Below are 21,228 nucleotides of genomic sequence, written 5' to 3' on the forward strand. Positions count from 1 at the left end.
AGAGGCAGACTTGCCAATCTTTATCTCCCACTAATTATTTTTTTTTTCAGGGAGAATTTAGAAAAAAAAAAAAAAAAGGCCCAGTATTACACAGTGGTTTTCGGTGGCACACAATGAGAGACAGATGCCACACACAGGACTGGCACAGAGGCAGACTTGCCAATCTTTATATCCCACTAATAATTTTTTTTTCAGGGAGAATTTAGAAAAAAAAAAAAAGGCCCAGTATTACACAGTGGTTTTCGGTGGCACACAATGAGAGACAGATGCCACACACAGGACTGGCACAGAGGCAGACTTGCCAATCTTTATCTCCCACTAATTTTGTTTTTTTTTTACAGGGAGAATTTACCCCCCCAAAAAAAGAATGGCCCAGTATTACACAGTGGTTTTCGGTGGCACACAATGAGAGACAGATGCCACACACAGGACTGGCACAGAGGCAGACTTGCCAATCTTTATCTCCCACTAATATTTTTTTTTTTTACAGGGAGAATTTACCCCCCCAAAAAAGAATGGCCCAGTATTACACAGTGGTTTTCGGTGGCACACAATTAGAGACAAATGCCACACACAGGACTGGCACAGAGGCAGACTTGCCAATCTTTATCTCCCACTAATTATTTTTTTTTTTACAGGGAGAATTTGCCCCCCAAAAAAAAGATGGCCCAGTATTACACAGTGGTTTTCGGTGGCACACAATGAGAGACAGATGCCACACACAGGACTGGCACAGAGGCAGACTTGCCAATCTTTATCTCCCAGACTCCCACTATTATTTTTTTTTACAGGGAGAATTGATCCCCCCCAAAAAAAGAATGGCCCAGTATTACACAGTGGTTTTCGGTGGCACACAATGAGAGACAGATGCCACACACAAGGACTGGCACAGAGGCAGACTTGCCAATCTTTATCTCCCAGACTCCCGCTATTATTTTTTTTTTTTACAGGGAGAATTTACCCAAATAAAAAAAGAATGGCCCAGTATTACACAGTGGTTTTCGGTGACACACAATTATAGACAGATGCCACACACAGGACTGGCACAGAGGCAGACTTGCCAATCTTTATCTCCTACTAATTATTTTTTTTTTACAGGGAGAATTTACCCCCCCAAAAAAAGAATGGCCCAGTATTACACAGTGGTTTTCGGTGGCACACAATGAGACAGATGCCATACACAGGACTGGCACAGAGGCAGACTTGCCAATCTTTATCTCCCACTAATTATTTTTTTTTTGACAGGGAGAATTTACCCCCCCCCCAAAAAAAAATGGCCCAGTATTACACAGTGGTTTTCGGTGGCACACAATTAGAGACAAATGCCACACACAGGACTGGCACAGAGGCAGACTTGCCAATCTTTATCTCCCACTAATTATTATTTTTTTTACAGGGAGAATTTACCCCCCCAAAAAAAGAATGGCCCAGTATTACACAGTGGTTTTCGGTGGCACACAATGAGAGACAGATGCCACACACAGGACTGGCACAGAGGCAGACTTGCCAATCTTTATCTCCCACTAATAATTTTTTTTTTCAGGGAGAATTTAGAAAAAAAAAAAAAGGCCCAATATTACACAGTGGTTTTCGGTGGCACACAATGAGAGACAGATGCCACACACAGGACTGGCACAGAGGCAGACTTGCCAATCTTTATCTCCCACTAATTATTTTTTTTTCAGGGAGAATTTAGAAAAAAAAAAAAAGACCCAGTATTACACAGTGGTTTTCGGTGGCACACAATGAGAGACAGATGCCACACACAGGACTGGCACAGAGGCAGACTTGCCAATCTTTATCTCCCACTAATTATTTTTTTTTTTACAGGGAGAATTTACCCCCCAAAAAAAAGAATGGCCCAGTATTACACAGTGGTTTTCGGTGGCAGACAATGAGAGACAGATGCCACACACAGGACTGGCACAGAGGTAGACTTGCCAATCTTTATCTCCCACTAATATTTTTTTTTTTACAGGGAGAATTTACCCCCCCAAAAAAAGAATGGCCCAGTATTACACAGTGGTTTTCGGTGGCACACAATTAGAGACAAATGCCACACACAGGACTGGCACAGAGGCAGACTTGCCAATCTTTATCTCCCACTAATTATTTTTTTTTTTACAGGGAGAATTTGCCCCCCCAAAAAAAGATGGCCCAGTATTACACAGTGGTTTTCGGTGGCACACAATGAGAGACAGATGCCACACACAGGACTGGCACAGAGGCAGACTTGCCAATCTTTATCTCCCAGACTCCCACTATTATTTTTTTTTTACAGGGAGAATTTATCCCCCCCCAAAAAAGAATGGCCCAGTATTACACAGTGGTTTTCGGTGGCACACAGTGAGAGACAGATGCCACACACAGGACTGGCACAGAGGCAGACTTGCCAATCTTTATTTCCCAGACTCCCACTATTATTTTTTTTTTTACAGGGAGAATTTACCCAAATAAAAAAAGAATGGCCCAGTATTACACAGTGGTTTTCGGTGGCACACAATGAGAGACAGATGCCACACACAGGACTGGCACAGAGGCAGACTTGCCAATCTTTATCTCCCACTAATTATTTTTTTTTTTACAGGGAGAATTTACCCCCCCAAAAAAAGAATGGCCCAGTATTACACAGTGGTTTTTGGTGGCACACAATTAGAGACAAATGCCACACACAGGACTGGCACAGAGGCAGACTTGCCAATCTTTATCTCCCACTAATTATTATTTTGTTTACAGGGAGAATTTACCCCCCCAAAAAAAGAATGGCCCAGTATTACACAGTGGTTTTCGGTGGCACACAATGAGAGACAGATGCCACACACAGGACTGGCACAGAGGCAGACTTGCCAATCTTTATCTCCCACTAATAATTTTTTTTTTCAGGGAGAATTTAGAAGAAAAAAAAAAGGCCCAGTATTACACAGTGGTTTTCGGTGGCACACAATGAGAGACAGATGCTACACACAGGACTGGCACAGAGGCAGACTTGCCAATCTTTATCTCCCACTAATTATTTTTTTTTTACAGGGAGAATTTACCCCCCCAAAAAAGAATGGCCCAGTATTACACAGTAGTTTTTGGTGGCACACAATGAGAGACAGATGCCACACACAGGACTGGCACAGAGGCAGACTTGCCAATCTTTATCTCCCACTAATTATATTTTTTTTTTACAGGGAGAATTTACCCCCCCAAAAAAGAATGGCCCAGTATTACACAGTGGTTTTCGGTGGCACACAATTAGAGACAAATGCCACACACAGGACTGGCACAGAGGCAGACTTGCCAATCTTTATCTCCCACTAATTATTTTATTTACAGGGAGAATTTACCCCCCAAAAAAAGATGGCCCAGTATTACACAGTGGTTTTCAGTGGCACACAATGAGAGACAGATGCCACACACAGGACTGGCACAGAGGCAGACTTGCCAATCTTTATCTCCCACTAATAATTTTTTTTTTTTCAGGGAGAATTCGCTGAGGATCTGTTTATACCAAGGAAGGTGACGGGCACAAGGGGGCATTCTTTGCGTGTGGAGGAGAGAAGGTTTTTCCACCAAAATAGAAGAGGATTCTTTACTGTTAGGGCAGTGAGAATCTGGAATTGCTAAAAAATAAAGAATGGCCCAGTATTAAAAGAAATGGCCCAGTATGTAAAAAAAAAAATAATTAGTGGGAGATAAAGATTGGCAAGTCTGCCTCTGTGCCAGTCCTGTGTGTGGCATCTGTCTCTCATTGTGTGCCACCGAAAACCACTGTGTAATACTGGGCCATTCTTTTTTTGGGGGGTAAATTCTCCCTGTAAAAAAAAAAATAATAGTGGGAGTCTGGGAGATAAAGATTGGCAAGTCTGCCTCTGTGCCAGTCCTGTGTGTGGCATCTGTCTCTCATTGTGTGCCACCGAAAACCACTTTGTAATACTGGGCCATTCTTTTTTTACAGGGAGAATTTACACCCCAAAAATAAAGAATAGCCCAGTATTACACAGTGGTTTTCGGTGGCACACAATGAGAGACAGATGCCACACACAGGACTGGCACAGAGGCAGACTTGCCAATCTTTATCTCCCTGCAGTATTCTCAGGAAAGTATGGCAGGCAGCTATAAAAAGGACTGCTGCACACAAAAGTGTGGACAAACACACAAGATAGCTGTGCAGAAAGGAATGAACAACAGGATTTGTGCTTGGAAAAAGCAGTTGGTTTGCACAGCGGCGTACACACACAGCAACGCAGCTATCAGGGTCAGGGAGCCTTCTAGGGCAGCCCAATGAGCTACAGCGCTGAGGAAAAAAAAATGTAGCTTCCACTGTCCCTGCAAACAAAAGGTGGTGTTGGACAGTGGAAATCACTACAGCACAAGCGGTTTGGTGGTGAATGTACCCTGCCTAACACTGTCTATCCCTGCTTCTGACGAAGCGGCACCTCTCCCTACTCTCAGATCAGCAGCAGAAAGATGGCGGTCGGCGGGAACGCCCCTTTATAGCCCCTGTGACGCGGCAGAAAGCAGGCCAATCACTGCAATGCCCTTCTCTAAGATGGTGGGGACTGAGATCTATGTCATCAAGCTGCCCACACTCTGCGTCCACCTTCATTGGCTGAGAAATGGCGCATTTAGCGTCATTTAAACGCTACTTTGGCGCGAAAGTCGCGTACCGCATGGCAGACCCCACACAGGGATCGGGTCGGTTTCATGAGACGCCGACTTTGCCAAAAGTCGGCGACTTATGAAAATGAACGATCCGTTTCGCTCAACCCTAATTATCACCATTTTGACACTAGCAGCGCAAAGGCTTCTCCGGACATTGGGACTGTTGCAACATTTTTAGGTAGTTAGATAGGCGGTTGTTTATTAGTCAGATAGTTTAGCTAGCTAGTTTCCTGTGTGGCTGTGAAATCAACCTTCCAGCCAGAAACATTTTTGGCAGTTGAAACCATGATTCACCATGCCATATTTCATCTTGTTATTTAGTGGTGGTGAAATTCCACTATCTGCATAGCTCATGCACATTAAATAAATCCATCAGACCATACCTGTCTCACAACCCTAAAGAGCTATTCAGTACTTTCAATTCTCTCGTCCATCCACCAGCTCCCCCTCCCTCTTCTTTCATCTCAGCTGTAGACTTTGACTCATCACCTCAGAATTTGACCCAATAACATCCCACCTCATTCCAAACCTTACTGGAGTCTTCATTCCAAGCCTAACCCACCTAGTCAACCTGTCACTAACAACTGGTGTCTTCTCCTCCTGATTGAAACATACCTCGATAACACCCATCCTCCAAATGCCCACCCTTGACCCATCTTCTATGTCTAGCTATCACCCTGTCTCATTTCTCCCCTATGCCTCCAAACTACTGAAACAACACTTCCATCTTGAACTGTCCTCTCAATTTTACCCTTGCTCCCTCCTTGACCACTTACAATCTAGCTTCTGACCACCCCATTCCACTGAAACTGCCCTGACTAAAGTCACTAAAAACCTACTAACCATCAAATCAAAGCAAATTTAGTTTGTCCTCCTCCTTCTTCTGAACCTGACATTTGCCTTTGACACAGCTGACCAATCCCTCTTACTACAGACTTTCTGATCTTTTGCCATTACAGACTTGGCCCTTTGTTGGATCTCCTTATACCTAACAGACAGGAAATTCAGTGTCTCCCACTCACACACCACCTCCTCATCTCACCCACTATGTGTTGATGTAACTCAAGGTTCAGTTGTAGGCCTGGGCACTGTGCTTAGGGTATGTGTTCCCTCCCTCTTAAAAGAACCACATGTCACCCTAAGATGTTCCCAGCCAATAGCTGGGTAACAGCTATTTGAGGCTCCTCCAATATGGAGGTGCCTGAGCTACGTTGTTAGTTTTCCTTGCATATTTGCTAGTTTTCAGGTTTCCCAGGTCCACCTGTTTGTTTGTCTACCTTGTACCCATCAGCCCTCACCTGCCATTGCGTTTCTGTTTCTCAGCCAGCCCCATTTGCACCCATACTTTCAGTGTCCCTACAGTGCCTGCCTGCATTCTTCACCCCTTTTTTTGGGTTAGAGCAGCCTACCCACGCTAGGGGGTCAGCTGCCACCCTCTAAGTTAGCCCTGGGATATCCACTGGGGTATCCACTGCCTGTGATATGTTGTTTTAACAAAAGAAGTAAAGGAATAATTTTTATACTTACTGTATTTTCCGGCGTATAAGACGACTTTTTAACCCCTGAAAATCTTCTTAAAAGTCGGGGGTCATCTTATACGCCGGGTATCGTCTTGTACGCCGGGTGTATATGGTGGTTGGGTGGGGGGGGAGTGGTTCCGATGACGGAGGGGGCGTCTCACAGGAAAGTGTGAGTGGAGTATGCCCCATTACCTCACATTGTAGCTGCAGCCAGCGTCAGCGAGGGGTGCTGGGGAGCGGCGGCAGCTGCTCCTCTTTGTGCCGCGTGGGTGCTGTGGGGCGGCGGCAGAGGCGTATCTTCACTCAGAGTCAGTCGGGGCTCCTCCGGCATCTCCTGAAAGCCGGAGGCACCGGCAGCTCCATTGCTGCGATGAGGTGGCCTCCGGGAAAATGGCCGCTGGGGGCGGCGCATGCTCAGATTCAGATCTCGTCTTCCGAGATCTCGGGATGAGATCTGAATCTGAGCATGCGCCGCACCCAGCGGCCAATTTCCCAGAGGCCACCGCATTGGAGAAATGGAGCTGCTGGTGCCTCCGGGCTTTGAGAAGATGCCGGAGGAGCCCCGACTGACTCTGCGTGAAGATACGCCGCCGCCGCCCCACAACACAGAGCCCCGACGCTGCACGAAGAGGAGCCGCCGCCCCACGGCACCCACGCGGCACAAAGAGGAGCAGCCGCTGCCGCTCCCCAGCACCCCACGCTAACGCTGGCTGCAGCTACAATGTGAGGTAATGGGGCATACTCCACTCACACTTTCCTGTGAGACGCCCCCTCCGTCATCGGGACCACCCCCCAAAAAAAAGGCATTTGTCACCGGCCCTGTAAGACGACATACAGCGTATAAGACCACCCCTGTTGTGAATTAGACTTTTTTGGCTCCCTCTTGTGGTCACTAGTGATATGACTCTGGGATTGTCTTTCCTCAGTTTGGCACCCACCTGGGTCGTTAGTCCAGGGGTGTTGCTATATAAACTTCCTGGTTTCTCAGTCCAGTGCCTGGCATCGTTGTAATCAGTTCCTTTCTGTTTGCTCCTGTCTGCTGGTCTTGGATCTTGCAAAATTAAGCTAAGTCCTGCTTCCTTGTTTTTTGGTTATTTGCTTTGCTCTTATTTTTTGTCCAGCTTGTACTAAATGTGATTCCTGATTTTGCTGGAAGCTCTAGGGGGCTGGTGTTCTCCCCCCGGGCCGTTAGACGGTTCGGGGGTTCTTGAATATCCAGCGTGGAAATTTTGATAGGGTTTTTGCTGACCATATAAGTCATCTTACTATATTCTGCTATTAGTCAGTGGGCCTCTCTTTGCTAAATATCTAGTTCATTCTTACGTTTGTCTTTTCTCCTTACCTCACCGTTATTATTTGTTGGGGGCTTGTATCCAACTTTTGGGGTATTTTCTCTGGAGGTTCTCTGGAGACCGATTTAAGTTTAGGAATTTCAGGAATAATTGTAATTTGTTTCTATCTCTGAGACCCCGTTCATCTGGAGACTCAGCTCAGCAAGTAAAAATTGTTATCTCTTTCTTACGGGGCGACCCTCAGGATTGGGCCTTCTTGCTAGCGCAGGAGATCCGGCATTGGCAAATATTGATGTGTTTTTTCTGGCGCTCGGATTGCTTTACGAGGAACCCAATCTTGAAATTCAGGCAGAAAAAGCCTTGCTGGCTATTTCTCAGTGTCAGGATGAAGCTGAAGTGTATTGCCAAAAATTTCGGAAATGGTCCGTGCTTACTCAGTGGAATGAGTGTACTCTGGCAGTAAATTTCAGAAATGGCCTTTCTGAAGCCATTAAGAATGTGATGGTGGGTTTCTCCATTCCTACAGGTCTGAATGATTCCATGGCGCTGGCTATTCAAATTGACCGGCGTTTGCGGGAGCGCAAAGCCGCGAATCCTCTGGTGGTGTTGTCTGAACAAACACCAGATTTAATGCAATGTGGTAGAATTCAGACTAGAAATGAACGGAAAAATCATAGATGTCAGAATGGGTTGTGTTTTTACTGTGGTGATTCTACACATGTTATATCAGCATTCTCTAAACGCCTAACTAGGGTTGTTAGTCCTGTCGCCATTGGTAATTTGCAACCTAAATTTATTTTGTCTGTGACTTTAATTTGCTCATTGTCCTCCTACCCTGTTATGGCATTTGTGGATTCAGGTGCTGCCCTGAGTCTTATGGATCTGTCGTTTGCCAAGCGCTGTGGTTTTATTCTTGAGCCGTTGGTAAATCCTATCCCTCTTAAGGGTATTGATGCTACGCCATTGGCGGAAAATAAACCGCAGTTTTGGACACAGGTAACCATGTGCATGACTCCTGAACATCGGGAGGTGATTCGTTTTCTTGTTCTGCATAAAATGCATGATTTGGTCGTTTTGGGTCTGCCATGGTTACAGACCCATAATCCAGTCTTGGATTGGAAGGCAATGTCTGTGTCAAGTTGGGGCTGTCAGGGAATTCATGGTGATTCCCCGCCGGTGTCTATTGCTTCCTCTACTCCTTCGGAAGTTCCTGAGTATTTGTCTGATTACCAGGATGTATTCAGCGAGTCCAGGTCCAGTGCTCTTCCTCCTCATAGGGACTGTGACTGTGCTATAGATTTGATTCCAGGTAGTAAATTTCCTAAGGGAAGATTATTTAATCTGTCTGTACCTTAGCATACCGCAATGCGTTCATATATTAAGGAATCTCTGGAGAAGGGGCATATCCGTCCATCCTCTTCCCCTCTTGGTGCGGGATTCTTTTTTGTGGCCAAGAAGGACGGATCTTTGAGACCTTGTATTGACTATCGGCTTCTGAATAAAATCACTGTTAAATTTCAGTATCCTTTGCCTCTGTTGTCGGACTTGTTTGCCCGGATTAAAGGTGCCAAGTGGTTCACCAAGATAGATCTTCGTGGTGCGTACAACCTTGTGCGCATTAAGCAAGGAGATGAATGGAAAACTGCATTTAATACGCCCGAAGGTCATTTTGAGTACTTGGTGATGCCTTTCGGGCTCTCTAATGCTCCTTCAGTATTTCAGTCCTTTATGCATGATATTTTCCGGAAGTATCTGGATAAATTTATTTATGTTTATCTGGATGATATTCTGTTTTTTTCTGATGATTGGGACTCGCATGTAGAGCAGGTCAGGATGGTGTTTCAGGTTTTGCGTGAGAATGCTTTGTTTGTTAAGGGCTCAAAGTGTCTCTTTGGAGTACAGAAGGTTCCCTGTTTGGGTTTTATTTTTTCCCCTTCTGCGGTGGAGATGGACCCAGTCAAGGTCCGAGCTATTCATGATTGGACTCAACCCACGTCAGTTAAGAGTCTTCAGAAGTTCTTGGGTTTTGCTAACTTCTACCGTCGTTTTGTCGCTAATTTTTCTAGCGTTGTTAAACCTTTGACGGATATGACCAAGAAAGGTTCTGATGTTGCTAACTGGGCTCCTGCAGCCGTGGAAGCCTTTCAAGAGTTGAAGCGCCGGTTTACTTCGGCGCCTGTTTTGTGCCAGCCTGATGTCTCACTTCCCTTTCAGGTTGAAGTGGATGCTTTTGAGATTGGGGCAGGGGCCGTTTTGTCGCAGAGAGGCCCTGGTTGCTCTGTAATGAGACCATGTGCTTTTTTCTCTAGGAAGTTTTCGCCTGCTGAGCGGAATTATGATGTTGGCAATCGGGAGTTGTTAGCCATGAAGTGGGCATTTGAGGAGTGGCGTCATTGGCTCGAGGGTGCTAAGCATCGTGTGGTGGTCTTGACTGATCACAAAAATCTGATGTATCTCGAGTCTGCTAAACGCCTGAATCCTAGACAGGCCCGCTGGTCATTGTTTTTCTCCCGTTTTGACTTTGTGGTCTCGTATTTACCAGGTTCAAAGAATGTGAAGGCTGATGCTCTTTCAAGGAGCTTTGTGCCTGACTCTCCTGGAGTCGCAGAACCAGTTGGTATTCTCAAAGAGGGAGTTATCCTGTCAGCCATTTCTCCGGATTTGCGACGTGTGTTGCAGAGATTTCAGGCTGGTAGACCTGACTCTTGTCCACCTGACAGACTGTTTGTTCCTGATAAGTGGACCAGCAGAGTCATTTCCGAGGTTCATTCCTCGGTGTTGGCAGGGCATCCGGGAATTTTTGGCACCAGAGATCTGGTGGCTAGGTCCTTTTGGTGGCCTTCCTTGTCACGGGATGTGCGGTCATTTGTGCAGTCCTGTGGGACTTGTGCTCGAGCTTAGCCTTGCTGTTCTCGTGCCAGCGGGTTGCTCTTGCCCTTGCCTGTCCCGAAGAGGCCTTGGACACACATTTCCATGGATTTCATTTCAGATCTTCCGGTGTCTCAGGGCATGTCTGTCATCTGGGTGGTATGTGATCGCTTTTCCAAGATGGTCCATTTGGTATCTTTGCCTAAGCTGCCTTCCTCTTCTGATCTGGTTCCTTTGTTCTTTCAGAATGTGGTTCTTTTACACGGCATTCCTGAGAATATTGTGTCTGACAGAGGATCCCAGTTTGTTTCCAGGTTCTGGCGATCCTTTTGTGCTAAGATGGGCATTGATTTGTCGTTTTCGTCTGCCTTTCATCCTCAGACTAATGGACAAACGGAGCGAACTAATCAGACTCTGGAGGCTTATTTGAGGTGTTTTGTTTCTGCAGATCAGGATGATTGGGTGACCTTCTTGCCGTTGGCTGAGTTTGCCCTTAATAATCGGGCTAGTTCCGCTACTTTGGTTTCACCATTTTTTTGCAACTCTGGTTTCCATCCTCGTTTTTCCTCGGGACATGTGGAGCCTTCTGACTGTCCTGGGGTAGATTCCGTGGTGGATAGGTTGCAGCGGATCTGGAATCATGTGGTGGACAACTTGAAGTTGTCACAGGAGAAGGCTCAGCGTTTTGCCAACCGCCGCCGCGGTGTGGGTCCCCGACTTCGTGTTGGGGATTTGGTATGGCTGTCTTCTCGATTTGTTCCTATGAAGGTCTCCTCTCCTAAATTTAAGCCTCGCTTCATCGGTCCTTACAAGATATTGGAAATCCTTAATCCTGTGTCCTTTCGCTTGGATCTTCCGGTGTCGTTTGCCATTCACAACGTGTTCCATAGGTCTTTGTTGCGGCGGTACGTTGTACCTGTGGTTCCTTCTGTTGAGCCTCCTGCTCCGGTGTTGGTTGAGGGCGAGTTGGAGTACGTGGTGGAGAAGATCTTGGATTCTCGTCTCTCCAGGCGGAGGCTTCAGTATCTGGTCAAGTGGAAGGGCTATGGTCAGGAGGATAATTCCTGGGTGGTTGCCTCTGATGTGCATGCGGCCGATTTAGTTCGTGCCTTTCACGCTGCTCATCCTGATCGCCCTGGTGGTCTTGGTGAGGGTTCGGTGACCCCTCCTTAAAGGGGGGGTACTGTTGTGAATTAGACTTTTTTGGCTCCCTCTTGTGGTCACTAGTGATATGACTCTGGGATTGTCTTTCCTCAGTTTGGCACCCACCTGGGTCGTTAGTCCAGGGGAGTTGCTATATAAGCTTCCTGGATCCTTAGTCCAGTGCCTGGCATCGTTGTAATCAGATCCTTTCTGTTTGCTCCTGTCTGCTGGTCTTGGATCTTGCAAAATTAAGCTAAGTCCTGCTTCCTTGTTTTTTGGTTATTTGCTTTGCTCTTATTTTTTGTCCAGCTTGTACTAAATGTAATTCCTGATTTTGCTGGAAGCTCTAGGGGGCTGGTGTTCTCCCCCCGGGCCGTTAGACGGTTCGGGGGTTCTTGAATATCCAGCGTGGAAATTTTGATAGGGGTTTTGCTGACCATATAAGTCATCTTACTATATTCTGCTATTAGTCAGTGGGCCTCTCTTTGCTAAATATCTAGTTCATTCTTACGTTTGTCTTTTCTCCTTACCTCACCGTTATTATTTGTTGGGGGCTTGTATCCAACTTTTGGGGTATTTTCTCTGGAGGCAAGAAAGGTCTATCTTTTCCCTTCTAGGGTTAGTTAGTTCTCCGGCTGGCGCGAGACGTCTAGAACCAACGTAGGCACGTTCCCCGGCTGCTGCTATTTGTGGTGCTAGGATTAGATATATGGTCAGCCCAGTTACCACTGCCCTATGAGCTGGTTTTTTTGTGTTTGCAGACTTGGTATGTACTTTTGAGACCCTCTGCCATTGGGGTCATAACACACCCCCGACTTTTAAGAAGATTTTATATTTTAACTGGAAAAGTTGGGGGGTTGTCTTATACGCCCAGTCGTCTTATACACCGGAAAATACGGTACCTTCCTGCCTGAGATCACTGGAGATTACTGTATATTTGGACTTGTATCCACCAAGCCAGTGCGGCTCTGTGTGATCTGGCTGTCCAAGGAGAGCTAAGGGGTGAGATGAACTTTTTCTTTTCACCTTCTAGTTGAGGTTTAATTTTTGGAATACAAATTTGCTGGTGGTTTCTATTAGTAATGTTTGATCCAATGGCGTGTTATGGGCTATCATGTGGTCATCACATAGGGAGTGCATACAGGATTTCACAGCCAGAACAGGAGAGTTTGCACAGTAAGTTCAGAAGATCATGGTCTCCTCCATACCAGGCTGAGTAGATGAGACACGCTCTACTATATTCTCCCTCAGGGTTGATAAAATTCAATTTTGTTATAATAATAGTGCTCTTATATGCAGTTTGCCTATGGTGAGGTATGGCAGCAGGGAGAGCAAATTACTGCCATCTAGTCTGGGATTATTACAATTCTTGCTGCTGCTTTTTTCATGCACTTATTGACAGATTTTCTTTTATGGTGATCTGTAGTCAGATATTCATCTAAGCTCCAGTGTTTGCTACTGCCACCTACAAAATAAAGATCTTCTCAGGGCCAGTTTAAATCCATTCTATACTCTACCATAATACTGCTCTCATCTGCAATTAAGGTACCGTCACACTGAGCAACTTTTGAACGAGAATGACAGCGATCTGTGACTTTGCAGCATCCTGGATAGCGATCTCATTGTGTTTGACACGCAGCAGCGATCAGGATCCTGCTGTGACATCGCTGGTCGGAGCTAGAAGGCCAGAACTTTATTTCGTCGCTGGATCACCCGCTGTCATCGCTGGATCGGCGTGTGTGACGCCGATCCAGCGATGTGTTCGCATGTAACCGGGGTAAACATCGGGTTACTAAGGGCCGCGCTTAGTAACCCGATATTTACCCTGGTTACCGTTGTAAAAGTTAAAAAAAAAAACACTACATACTCACATTCCGATGTCTGTGATGTCCCCCGGTGTCAGCTTCCCTGCACTGACTGTCAGCGCCGGCCGTAAAGGACAGACACCGGAATGTGAGTATGTAGTGTTTTTTTTTTTTTTTACATTTACAATGGTAACCAGGGTAAATATCGGGTTACTAAGCTCGGCCCTGCACTTAGTAACCCGATGTTTACCCTGGTTACCCAGAGACTTTGGCATCGTTGAAGACAGTTTCAATGATGCTGAAGTCGTTCCCCTGATTATTGGTCGCTGGAGAGAGCTGTCTGTGTGACAGCTCCCCAGCGACCACACAACGACTTACCAACGATCACGGCCAGGTCGTATCACTGGTCGTGATCGTTGGTAAGTCGTTTAGTGTAACGGTACCTTTAGTCTACGGTGAGGTGTGGAAGTAGGTATATCATATGACACCCATCTAGTCAGGCATTATTGCCTTACAAAATCCTAAGCCTTGCAGTTGCTTCTTTCCATGGACTCATTGAACGTTTCATCTTTTTTATGGTGATTTGTACTCAGAAGTTCATCAAAACAGGCAAAGTTAACTGATTTAATGGGCTCATTCACCGTTTCTCTCTAGCATCTGTATGTAAGATGTAGTGGTGGGAGACTTTATGCTACTGGAGCTGGAATAACAACTTATGAACTCTCAAGTGCTTTGTTTCCATCTATTTCTGGAAGTCTTATATAGACAGGTGTGTGGCTGTGCAAATCAAGTCCTATCAGTTTAATTAAACACAAGTGGACTCCAATGAAGGAGTAGAACCATCTCAAAGGAGGATCACAAGGAAATGGACAGCATGGGACTTAAATATGAGTGTTGGAGCAAAGGCTCTGAATACTTATGACCATGTGAGATTTCAGTTTTTCTTTTTAATAAATTTGCAAAAATTTCTACATTTCTGTTTTTTTCAGTCAAGATGGGGTGCAGAGTGTACATTAATGAGAAAAAAAAATAACTTTTTTGAATTTACTAAATGGCTGCAATGAAACAAAGAGTGAAAAATGTAAAGGGGTCTGAATACTTTCCGTGCCCACTGTAATATTGTGGATATAGCATATCAAAGCAAATAAATCTATTAAGACCACTTGATTCTAAAAATTATCATGTAGTAAAAGAAAAAAAAATCACCATAGTTGAAAATATCACTCAGGACAAACTTATCCAGACGACTGTAGCACAAGATCTTAAGGGTTTCAAATGGGGGAAACTTGGTGAAAAAAATAGGAAATTGAAGACCAGCTTTAAAGTAAAATATACCACTGAGAAATGAATTGTCTTTATCAATAAATGCAGTGTGTATAAAAATAATTCTGACACCTTAATGGGGAAATCTATTATAGATGAATTACAGTAAGTGGTGCTCTGCAAATGCAGTATGAAGGCCAAATACTGCATGTTATTTGAACACTATAGCAGTGAGGGATGGCCTTATTCCACCTTCCCCCAAGCCTGCATTGGGGGATCTGCCTGTGTTTAGAGAGACTCTGCATTACAGAAGCCATGGCATCATGGCACCAACAGAAGAAATACAGAGCTGCCTCATTGACCATCACTGAACCTTTGAAAGACATTTAGATAATCCATGTTGGGACAATTAAGACACCTGGCCTCATACAGCAATGGACTGTCAGCTTCCTTACCTCCTCGAGGTGTGTGTCCGACAAAAGTGGGGTTACCACTGGTGGGGATAGTTGGCCCTGGGACCCAGAAAGTTGCAGTTGCTCTAATCCCGGTGAGCCAGCGGAAGGGTGAGACTCTGTATTTTGCACCATCTTGGGCATTTGTTGGGACTGTTCTATATGTTATTGTGTGTTAGTGGCTCAATAAATTATTGCCACAGTGTTTTACCCTCTCCCCTTGTTGTCTGAGTAGTATTATGCCAACAGTAAAAGGAGAGTGGGCATAAGTGGGATTATCCCTTGTCCATACGGTTTTGAGCCAGCGGACTAGATCACCTGCTGACCCTCGTGTCTCCACAGTGACTTTCTCATCAAAACCACAATGGGCAAAAGGGCCTTGATGGATTCAAGGGGAGAGTCAGTGTGCCTGGTAAAGCAAAATAACTAGATTAAAACCATCATAGCTGAAAAAAAAAAGAAAAAACTTGGGGTTAACCAATATTATAAAGTAAAAAAATATTTAATGAAAACATCACCCAGAAAGATGAGAACATTTCTTATCACAATTTGCAGACTGTAAATAATGAAATACGGAAATCTTGAAAGCAGATTAACCATCAAACGCAAGCTGCATGGAGATAAGGTATAAAGAAAAAACTTTAAGTAATAAAATCAAAGTTGAAATTATGAACAGACATGGAATAAAATTTTGAATTTAGTCATTTTTGGGCATACAGTATCATCTACCTTCCAAATTCAACGAGATTCTAGTTTGGCCAATTTTTTCTTCAAATCTCCTCCTCTGTTATTGTATCAAATTCAATTCAAGTGACAACTATGTTTTATTTGATATTTACGTGGTAATAAAATCCAACTTTGTTTTTCCTTTTTATGCATTTTTTTATTTTTCTTCACTATATTGTTCCCTCCATCCTGGGCATAAAATAATCTGCTGAAATTATCTTCCAATTCTGTCCATCCTATGTACTTAGTTTGGTCAATGTTCTTTAGCCCCATGAATGGATATGATGTAATAGAATTACATATATATAAATCTTAATATATTCATCCCCACTGTTCACTAATTGTATATGGCCTTGTCATGTGATGCCTTATCATGCCATCACCTTCTTATGTTTTTATGTGTTGTATATGTGTTAATAAAATTCACAGTTTTTTTAATAGAAAGATTTGGTGACAGTTTAGCAGATAATGTATAGATTGGTAGGCCCATTTATTGGTTATTTATTCAATTATTTCCTTGTTTGATGATTTTGGCACCTTGCTCTATGGCACATTATCACTACCTCTAGCTTAACAACTATCCACTATAGATGTCAAATGCTTAGCTAATACCATCAAAATAATATATCAATTCACAATGTGTTCCCCAACATTTCCCTAATGCAGCCTGATCTCTACAAACTATTTTCCCCCCTTTCTTTTGTCTTCTCTTTACACATTCTTCCTCAGTCTCCTCACCTCGACATGCTTATCATGTCACTCTCCGCAAGGAGAAACGATACTTCTTGGATCCCGGTCAGATGCCTCTCAATCAGCCAAACCAGATCTTCACTTTGCACTGACGAGGGGCAGTACCCCGAAACACAGTGTCTGCAAATTGAGATTCTGGTTTGGCTATTATCCTAAGTCATGTGACAAAGCTCGTTAAAGGGTCGACATTGACTGTTAGGATTGCTACTTCCAATAGGTGGCACTACACGTCTTACAGTACGAATTCAGCTTACCGGGGAGGAGGATCGGCAGCACTGGTGGAACAGGGTCACATCAGGAATTTGCTGGTCCATTGATGATCTGGTTCCTATTGCAACTGGTGCGGCAGGTTCAGCTGTGTTCAGTGGTGCAAGGGTTCCACCAAAATTTTGTGAAAGCCCAGAGCCCCTGCACATCCGTTACTTCAATGCGGTGGCCTCCGAGAAAATAAAAGCTCGGCACTGAAATCTCATTTCCCGAGTAGTGTTGAGCGATACCGTCCGATACTTGAAAGTATCGGTATCGGAAAGTATCGGCCAATACCGGCAAAGTATCGGATCTAATCCGATACCGATACCCGATACCAATACAAGTCAATGGGACTCAAGGAGACGCGCGCATTTTTAAAATTACGTCACGGCTTGTGATTGGTTGCGTGCCGCCCATGTGACCGCGACGCGACCAATCACAGCAAGCCGTGACATAATTTCAGGTCCTGAATGCAGAAATAGGCATCAGGACCTGAAATTACGTCACGGCTTGCTGTGATTGGTCGCGTCGCGGTCACATGGGCGGCACGCAACCAATCACAAGCCGTGACGTCACGGAAGGAAGTAAAAGCGTGCATTTTAAGCAAACAATGCTGCCGGTTCCCTCGGTGAGGTCCAGGCTGCGTCGGAGAGGTGAGTATAGTAATATTTTTTATTTTAATTCTTTATTTTACACATTAATGTTGTTTCGATACCGATACCCGATACCACAAAAGTATCGGATCTCGGTATCGGAATTCCGATACCCGCAAGTATTGGCCGATACCCGATACTTGCGGTATCGGAATGCTCAACACTAGTCCCGAGGTCTCAAAACGAGATTTAATTGCTGAGATCTCAATCTGCACATGTGCTGCCTCTGGCGTTTTTTATAAAACGCAGCTTTCATATAATTATTTTTATTACTTCTCTCAAAGTTTACGAAGCTTAATATGCTAAATTTGCCTTCAGTTGTTAGCAAAGATTTCTCTCTGGGGGCGTTTATCTTATCCTCTATAGGATGTTGTCCAATCATAAGAATATAGCATCATACAAGGGGAAAATCGAAAACACACCCAGAGAAGGCTTGAAACTACTTCTTATTAAGAAGAGGCCTGTCTAACCTGGTCACTCTGAAATCTCCTCACATCACTTAGTGTCATTATAGCATCGGGAGAGGAAGAGAGCTGTTCTAAAATGACATTACATGCTATAATGTCATTGTATCCCAGGTGTTGGGGTATAGTACCCCTGTACCCAGTATAGATCCATAGTGGTGCATGGGGCACACTGCTTGTCACTCATGCCCCCATTGTAGTGAGAATATGATTTGTTGGTTGATTAGTCTACGGACAACAATGTACCCACAATTAGTCACCCACTGGCGTATCACCTGCCAAGCTATAAAAACAATTTTATGGAGATAGACAAAGCAATAAGACACCAAAAAGTTTTTTTTTAATTATATTCAGCGTTGAATAAAGACATGTTAGCAATTCAGAAAGCCTGACCCCAATGAGCATTTAGAGAGTATTAATGTGTACACATTTTATCAACTATTTCCTTGGTTGACTTTTCCTGCATTAAGTGAATTCAAAATATTCAGCTTTCAACAGAGTTTAACAGGAGTAGCGAAAAAATGCAGATGTCATGTCTTGTCTCACTTGAAAAGGTATATGTGAGACAGATTTTGTCTACATTTCTCAAATTATATGGGCATACAGCTCTTTCAAAGACAAGTCCAGCAACACTTTTACATGGCCATTCTGTTCCTACATTACTGGGTAATCAGAGATGGAATGGATATGCAAATGAGGAAGAAGAGATATTGACTATCTGTTCCCTGCCCAGCACCGCCTGCTCCTTATGTTGTGTGAGTTCAGGCAAAGGAGCCGTTAGTCAAGCAGGAGGGAATAGCACTGGGCAGGAAATAGAACTGGAATGAAAACCATCTGTCCACTTGGGCAGGGAATAGAGCTGGAGGGAAAGATGCTTCAGATCTACCATAGCATTTCAGCCTCATTTGCATATTAAATCATAAGCTGATTTCTCAGTAACAAAGGAATTAACCGGTCATGCAAATATATTGCTGGACTTATCTTTGAAAGAGCTACAATAGTTTGGTGGGACGAAATCCTGCTGACAAATTCCCTTTAAATGTAATAAAAACTATAGATTTTAAGATAGTGGAAATCCTGACAGGAGCACATGTTATGTGTGATGTTAGCAATAATAAAATATGGTGAGAAAACATCAGTTTTAGGGTGAAAGTCCCACCTTTACAATGATATGGGTGTTGTCGTGCTTAGCTGTAAATAATGTGCCAAAATGTTCCTTTCTATTATCCAAAGTAACTCACATTGTTTTTGGTGATTACATTCTGAGAATAAAAGGCCAGATACATGCAGTCATAATCAGAATCATAGCCAATCTGGTCCACTGTGTGGTGTGTACGATCATGCAGAGAGACCCTCTGACTTTTGTTATGATGGGTCCCATGCTAATATCCAGGCAGTCATATATGTTGTTCACTGCAAAATGTTCAGCAGACGTAGCATCTAAAGTTATGATCCAAATTGTGAGGTTCATTGCGTTCTGTGGGGCCCTCACCCTCCAGCTGCCTGATGATGGGATAGTTATGCGTTCTTATAGACCGGTAGACTTTGTCTTTGTCATCATCACTGAAGGCTCTTATATAATCGTACAGCTTCCTCATCTTTCCCGGATTGGTGTTTTGGGTGCTTACAGTTTCATATTGTTCGTAATTTAATAGTCTTAGATGAAGGAGATCATCTATAACCTGATTTATCCCAGTGATGCTGCTGATCAGATATGCTCTATGTTCATCCAGAAAATGGACACATTGTGAAGAATGAGACCTAGAGATTCCTGTAGAGGGAAATATGATCATATGATTAATATGGTCAGAGTCAATCCTCTATTAGCAACCTATCTTTAACCTCTGAAATGTAAAGCTATATAAGTGAGCTGGTGCACCAGAGGGCAAGTAAGCAAACGACAGAATCACCAAATCAAAGGAATCACCAACACTGCCGGAAACCAACAACTGTTCTCATAGGGACATCACTAACCATTGATAGGCAACAATAGCAATAAAAACATCAGCTTCTCTTCTCCATTTAATCAATTTTTATGGGAAATTTAGATCTGTAAGAATAGTGACAATGACTGTTACATTCCTACCCCTGAAGATATCAATTGCATTGTGTGCATTATGTCCTACATCTTTATATACACTGCTCAAAGAATAAAGGGAACACAAACAACAGAATATAACTCCAAGTAAATCAAACTTCTGTGAAATCAAACTGTCCATTTAGGAAGCAACACTGCTTGACAATCAATTTCACATGCTGTTGTGCAAATGGAATAGACAACAGATGAAAATTATTGGCAATTATCAAGACACCCTCAATAAAGGAGTGGTTCTGTAGTTGGGGACCACAGACCACATCTCAGTACCAATGCTTTCTGGATGATGTTTTGGTCACTTTTAATGTTGGTTGTACTTTCACACTCGTGGTAGCATGAGACGGACTCTACAACCCACACAAGTGGCTCAGGTAGTGCAGCTCATCCAGGATGGCACATTAATGTGAGCTGTGGCAAGAAGGATTGCTGTGTCTGTCAGCATAGTGTCCAGAGGCTGGAGGCTCTAACAGTAGACAAGCCAGTACACCAGGAGACGTGGAGGGGCCATAGGAAAGCAACAACCGAGCAGCAGGACCGCTACCTCAGCCTTTGTGCAAGGAGGAACAGGAGGAGCGCTGCCAGAGCCCTGCAAAATGACTTCCAGCAGGCCACAAATGTCATGTGTCTGCACAAACATTAGAAACTGACTCCATGAGGATGGTCTGAGTGCCCAATGTCCACAGCCCAACACTGTGCAGGATGCTTGGCATTCGCCACAGAACACCAGGATTGGCAAATTCGCCACTGGTGCCCTGTGCACTTCACAGATGAAAGCAGGTTCACACTGGGCACATGTGACAGACACGACAGAGTCTGGAGATGCCGTGAAGAGCGACCTGTTGCCTGCAACATCCTTCAAAATGACCGGTTTGGCAGTGGGCAGTAATGATGTGGGGTGGCATTTCTTTTGACGGCCACACAGCTCTTGATATGCTCGCAAGAGGTAGCCTGACTACCATTAGGTACCGAGATGAGATCCTCAGAACCCTTGTGAGACCATATGCTGGTGCGGTTGGCCCTGGGTTCCTCCTAATGCAGGACAATGCCAGACCTCATGTGGCAGGAGTGTGTCAGCAGTTCCTGCAAGATGAAGGCATTGAAGCTATGAACTGGCCCGCCTGTTCCCCAGGCCTGAATTCAATTGAACACATCTGCGACATCATGTCTTGCACCATCCAATGTCACATTGCACCACAGATTGTCCAGGAGTTGGCAGATGCTTTAGTCCAGGTCTCGGAGGAGGTCTCTCAGGAGACCATTCGCCGGCTCATCAGGAGCATGCCCAGGCATTGTATGGA

At 44.4% G+C, this 21,228-nt stretch overlaps 1 protein-coding gene across 3 annotated transcripts in view; it reads right to left on the reverse strand.

Annotated features, from left to right (window-relative positions):
- Positions 1-17,749: 17,749 nt before the first annotated feature.
- LOC143773251 (NACHT, LRR and PYD domains-containing protein 1a-like) overlaps positions 17,750-21,228 on the reverse strand; it is a 183,434-nt gene continuing 179,955 nt past the window's right edge. For all 3 annotated transcript variants that reach the window (XM_077260742.1, XM_077260744.1, XM_077260743.1), the window contains exon 10: positions 17,750-19,606. In XM_077260742.1, the coding sequence (XP_077116857.1) occupies positions 19,260-19,606 (347 nt within the window). In that variant the 3' untranslated portion in view covers positions 17,750-19,259. The remainder of the gene's footprint in view (positions 19,607-21,228) is intronic.

Source organism: Ranitomeya variabilis, chromosome 5 (genome assembly GCF_051348905.1).
Source record: "Ranitomeya variabilis isolate aRanVar5 chromosome 5, aRanVar5.hap1, whole genome shotgun sequence".
In the NCBI taxonomy this organism is placed as follows: domain Eukaryota; kingdom Metazoa; phylum Chordata; class Amphibia; order Anura; family Dendrobatidae; genus Ranitomeya; species Ranitomeya variabilis.